Source organism: Pyxicephalus adspersus, chromosome 1, assembly GCF_032062135.1.
Source record: "Pyxicephalus adspersus chromosome 1, UCB_Pads_2.0, whole genome shotgun sequence".
In the NCBI taxonomy this organism is placed as follows: Eukaryota; Metazoa; Chordata; class Amphibia; order Anura; family Pyxicephalidae; genus Pyxicephalus; species Pyxicephalus adspersus.
The window spans coordinates 167,657,442-167,662,490 of NC_092858.1; the positions used below are offsets into that span (position 1 = coordinate 167,657,442).

A 5,049-nucleotide genomic window follows, 5' to 3' on the forward strand; every position below is an offset into this window, starting at 1 on the left:
CCCTTTACCATCCCCTCCCCACTGCCAGAACCCTTTACCATCCATCCCCACCTCCGGAACCCTTTACCATCCCCCTCCTCCCCTGCCTTGGAACCCTTTACCATCCCCCCCTCCCCTGCCCCGGAACTCTTTACCATCCCCTCCTTTGTAACCCTTTGCCATCCTTCCCCTGCCCCAAAACCATTTACCCACACTCCCTCCCCTGCCCCATAACCTTTTACCATCCCTCCCCTCCCCTAAAACCCCTTACCATCCATCCCCACCTCCGAAACCCTTTATCCCAATCCCTCTAACACTTGGCCCTACCCCACCCGACTAACATTTAAACCTTCTCTTACCACTCAGCCCTCCTCCCTGAACACTTGACACTAATCCCTATTCCAGACCTTAGTGTGTAACTTAACCCATGACATCTAATCTAACCATAGCCATCTATTCTGGCACTAACATGCACAAAATGTAACATAAACCCTAAAATAAACAAATATGATGACAAATAAAAAGACAACTAAAAAATTTCTTTGTAGATATTTTTTAACAGAGATGTGGATGTGAGAACCTTACCGCAGCCAGGAGACTCATTCTCTGACAGGACAGGACCGGCCGGAATGCCTCGATGGTGACGGAATCCAGTTTGGTGATGTCTGTGTAGCACTGATAATACACAGCCGGAATCCCCCACACCTGACAGTGCGCCATCACTGCAAGAAGCAAAGGTCATCACTGAATGAATATGTAGAATGCACCGGTATTGAAATATTGGGGAGGCACCAGACATCTAACGTATTGGGGGAACAATATGCCTTCCCCATCACCCCCTCCAGAAAAAGCTTAAAGTGTACCTAAACTCCGAATTTTCATTTTACATAAAAGGGTAGACAACCCTTTTATGTAAGGTAAAAATTCTTTTTTTTTTTTTTTTTTTTTTTCAGGTGCAACACCGGTGCAAAAAGGGTGCAGCAGCCTAAGCGATCACGAATGAATGGGAGCGCAAAGCCTCCCGGGATACCTACGTATCTCGGGCACGTGTAGAAGAAAATTTTTGCCGATCGTGCACATGCGCAGTGAGATTGGCAATTTTTTTTTCATCCTACGCCACCCAATCTCAGGAAGAAGAGAAGATGGTGTGTCCGGAGCGCTGGCTACAGGTGGAATGCCGGACGACGCGGGACCCCATGAAGGACACCCCTGGAGCGATCGGACTGCCCTGCGGCATTGAAGGTAAGTGTATTTTGTTTTTTTTTTAACTTTTGAGTTTAGTTCCTCTTTAACTGGCTCAAAAATCTGATAACTGGTTACTAGGGACCCATCAAATTCTAACTGCTCACTAGGGGCAGCAAAAACAATTCCTGATTTTTCACCAACCTTCTATTGCTCACATTCTCAATGACTACGTGAAAAGAAGCCAATGTGAAGCCAGAGGGCATCAGAAATTTCTGGAGCAGGTAAACCTCCTGGCACCTCCTCACAATGCTTAAAAGTCCCATCATCGCAAGCTCCATTGTTCAGGACCCAGTACAGAATTACCCCTTGCCCCTAATGATGGTGGCCCTGCTGCCCACAACAACCAATCAAAATCCAGCAGACTTTTACTCATTAGTAATAAAATAAAAAGAAGAAGAAAAAAAAACTCTGCCTAATGAATAATTACCGGCGGCAGGGAGCCCATCCACAATATTCGGCTGCTCCAGAGGTCCACACGGAGTCCCCTCTGTGTAATGTTTTGTCTTCACCGCCTTTAGAAAAGGGACTGGGAGGTTGTAGGTGGATTCTGGGGTTTTATAGTCAGACACCGGGCAGGTGGATAGGATCGTCACCTTTAAATTGGTCTTCTGTAGACAGCCGAGGACCTATCAGAGGACAAATTTTAGAGGTAAAGATGGCAGGGAGGATTAAACAAAACCAAAAACTCCACATCACAGCTTGAGATAAATAACAGGCAAGCTCCTAATTCTCACATAATTCCTAAAAAAAAGTATCTACCCACTTAGGGGTATTTATATTTCATTGTCATAGAACATTGAAAAACATTTCTGCAAAGTGATACAGCTCTTAAAACTGGTGGCGGAGTGAAAGAAAGGTGAAAACATGCATGCAGTTCCCTCCAATAAATAAAAGAGATAAGGGGCGGCCATAAAGAAACATTTACCATCTAAAATTGTAGCTGGGACCCCAGATGAGGTTACTGAACATCAGAGCCAATGACAGTCCATGTCAGATGTGTTTATCTTTATTTCACCCCATCACACAAATTACATTAATTTCCCACACCCAAAAATGTCACGGTCCTGATAATGACCCTTCCGCAATCAGATCTGTTTAGATTACCGCATCGCCATTTCAGGAAGGACGCCGCATTAGATAAATAATTGTAGAAGACGTCATCTTTGTCTGTTTCCTGCACATTTGATGGACACAATGACAAGGTGTGCAGGGTAACTGGAAAGAAATCTGGTTCAAATTATATTGAAGTTTTATTTTTGCTGGAGTGGTGGCTCAGTGGTTAGCACTCTGGCACTCTAGCAGCGCTGGGTTCCAGGTTCGAATCTCGGCCAGGACACTATCTGCATGGAGTTTGCAGGTTCTCCCTGTGTTTCTGTGTGTTACCTCCGGGTATTCCAATTTCCTCCCACATTCCAAAAAGATGAAGTTAGGTTAACGGCTTCCCCTAAATTGACTTTAGACTGTGATAATGACATATGACTATAGTAGGGACATTAGATTGTGAGCCCCTTTCAGGGACAGCTAGTGACATGACTATGGACTTTGTACAGCGCTGCATAATATGATGGTGCTATATAAATACTGTGTATTAATATTAACTGGGAGCCAAATGAAATGTAAAGTTTGTGAAGACCCTTGTGGCAGATTCAGAGGTGCGGCGGGATCCCATGTGGCTCCTAGCGGCTGGCAGGGTGCCTGTAGCATAGGATGATCCCGCCACATCTCTGAACCTGCCCTGAGGGTCCTCACAAACTTTAAACTTAATTTGGCTGCCAATTCCAGACAAAGTAAAAATGTAAAGCTGCTTGCACATTTGACAGCGGGCTGCTCATTGCTTCCCCTATTCATTTTCTATGGGGCTGCTTAGGGTTGACTATATGTAGTCTTCCCCAAGGCAGCAATAACTGCACCACTTAATGCCAGTCTGAGCATAGCCTTATCGCCCATTACTGCACCTCGGGGCCTAGAATAGTTCCTAGTCCTAAGGTGACCACATTCTTTATGTCAGATCTCTGGTTTTTATACAGACAGGGAAAAGGAGACCCTGATGGGCTGGGACCCCCATCCACCAATATAGTAGTACACTTCGCCCATGGACCACAATGTAAGAACCCCCTCATTGGTCACCAATGTAATAGTACATCTTTTATTAACTGCCCCCTTATTGACCACCAAAGTAAGGCAGCATACACACGTGCAATAAATGACGTTGGAACGGATCTTTCACAATCCTTTCCAACGACTAACGCCTGCACGATGCAGGAACGAGCTCTGTACATACAGCACTATTCTGCTCTATGGAGACGGGAGGGGGAGAACGACGGAGCGGCATCCTGCTGCGCACTCCCCCTTCACTTCCATTAGGATCGTTCGTCGTCCATGGATCCGCCAGAATGGTCGTTCGGAGGATGGGTGCTGTACACACGCCAGATTCTCATCTGATATCGGCCCTGAGCCAATTATCGGACAAGAATCATTGCAAGTGTGTACGTAGCCTTAGGGTTCATTTCCAAACTGACCACTATGTAAGGGGCCCCCTTATTGTCCACCAATGTGTGGGTGCACCTCCCCTACAGAGCTATGGTAGGGGTATTTACACACATGTATTTCCTCTCTTTAGGGTTGATCACCCCTTGTAAATGAGAACAGATCCTCACCCACCTTCTCACACCACTGGAACTGCTGATCCTCGCCCACGTAACACGAACACTGACACAGCATCACCTAGAACACAAAAAACGGAGTGAAATGGCACCCAGTTGGTTCTGATCACTTTGCTCCCATTATCATTTGCTTGCAGGTAACTAATAACCAATTGCCATGTGTGACCACCATGTTTAAAGGGGCATACAGGGAGTTTATACATATCCTATTTTGTATAATATGATCAGGACTAAAACAATTTTATATGTTGCATATTATTATTAATATTATTATTATTAATTTGCAGATTGTAATTCAACCAGCAGCAGGAGCTTTTGGGTCCTCTTCACATATTTTCTCCTTCCTGCCTGTTGTAAGATTACCGTGTATACAGAACTCTATAGCTCAAACTGACTTTTACACATACAGTACAAGTGTTGCAGTAACCCATCAAATCTGCCAAGGTGTGGATTTTACCTAAGCATTTGTCGCTGTTTATTGCAACATTCTCCAGTGGCCAGTGACATGTGTGTATAGTATTTGCTGAATTCTCCCCTTTCAGCTGGGTGCACCAACCGGCAATTTTTAGTAACCACCCGAATGTTTTTGGGTGGTTACTGAAGAGTTGGGTCACAATACAGGGTCGCCAACTGCCTATAATTACTTCCCACTCAGCATAAAACATTCTGGGTTCAACACTGACGTGTTATGCTAAATGGAGAGGCAGTCAATGTTTTCTACATCCTTACCAGAACATAATATCAGGGTATTAGCTATATTAGGTAATATTAGGTATACTGAGGACATAAGTACAGGTAGGGGGACATCAGCATAGGCGGAAGGAGGCAGCCATGAGCAGAAAGAGACAGGAACAGGAAGAAACAAGTAGGGGAGAAGGAGACATGCAGGGGCAATATTGAGCAGGGGAAAACAAACTGAAAGGGAGAAAGGAAAGGAAAAACTAGGGCAGGAGGAGGCAGGAACAAGCTGGAGGACGCTATCCTGGGAAGGGAAAAAAAACTCAAAGAGCACAAATGGACAGTGAGAGAAGACCAACTCTCATTCAAGGAAAACATACTCAGAGAAGACAAGGCAGGAGGGGTCAAAGTAAAGTAAGAGAAGGCAAACAGGGGCAGAAGGAGTCCGGTTTGGGCAGAAGACAATAAGTGGGGGCAGGTACAG

The 5,049-nt window shown here is 45.2% G+C and overlaps 1 protein-coding gene across 1 annotated transcript in view; it reads right to left on the bottom strand.

Moving 5' to 3' along the window:
- PSMG1 (proteasome assembly chaperone 1) overlaps window positions 1–5,049 on the bottom strand; it is a gene marked incomplete in the record, with an annotated part of 9,420 nt that overhangs the window by 2,086 nt on the left and 2,285 nt on the right. The window contains 2 exon segments of the mRNA XM_072398309.1: window positions 565–701; window positions 1,652–1,850. Coding sequence (XP_072254410.1) covers window positions 565–701; window positions 1,652–1,850 — 336 coding nt within the window.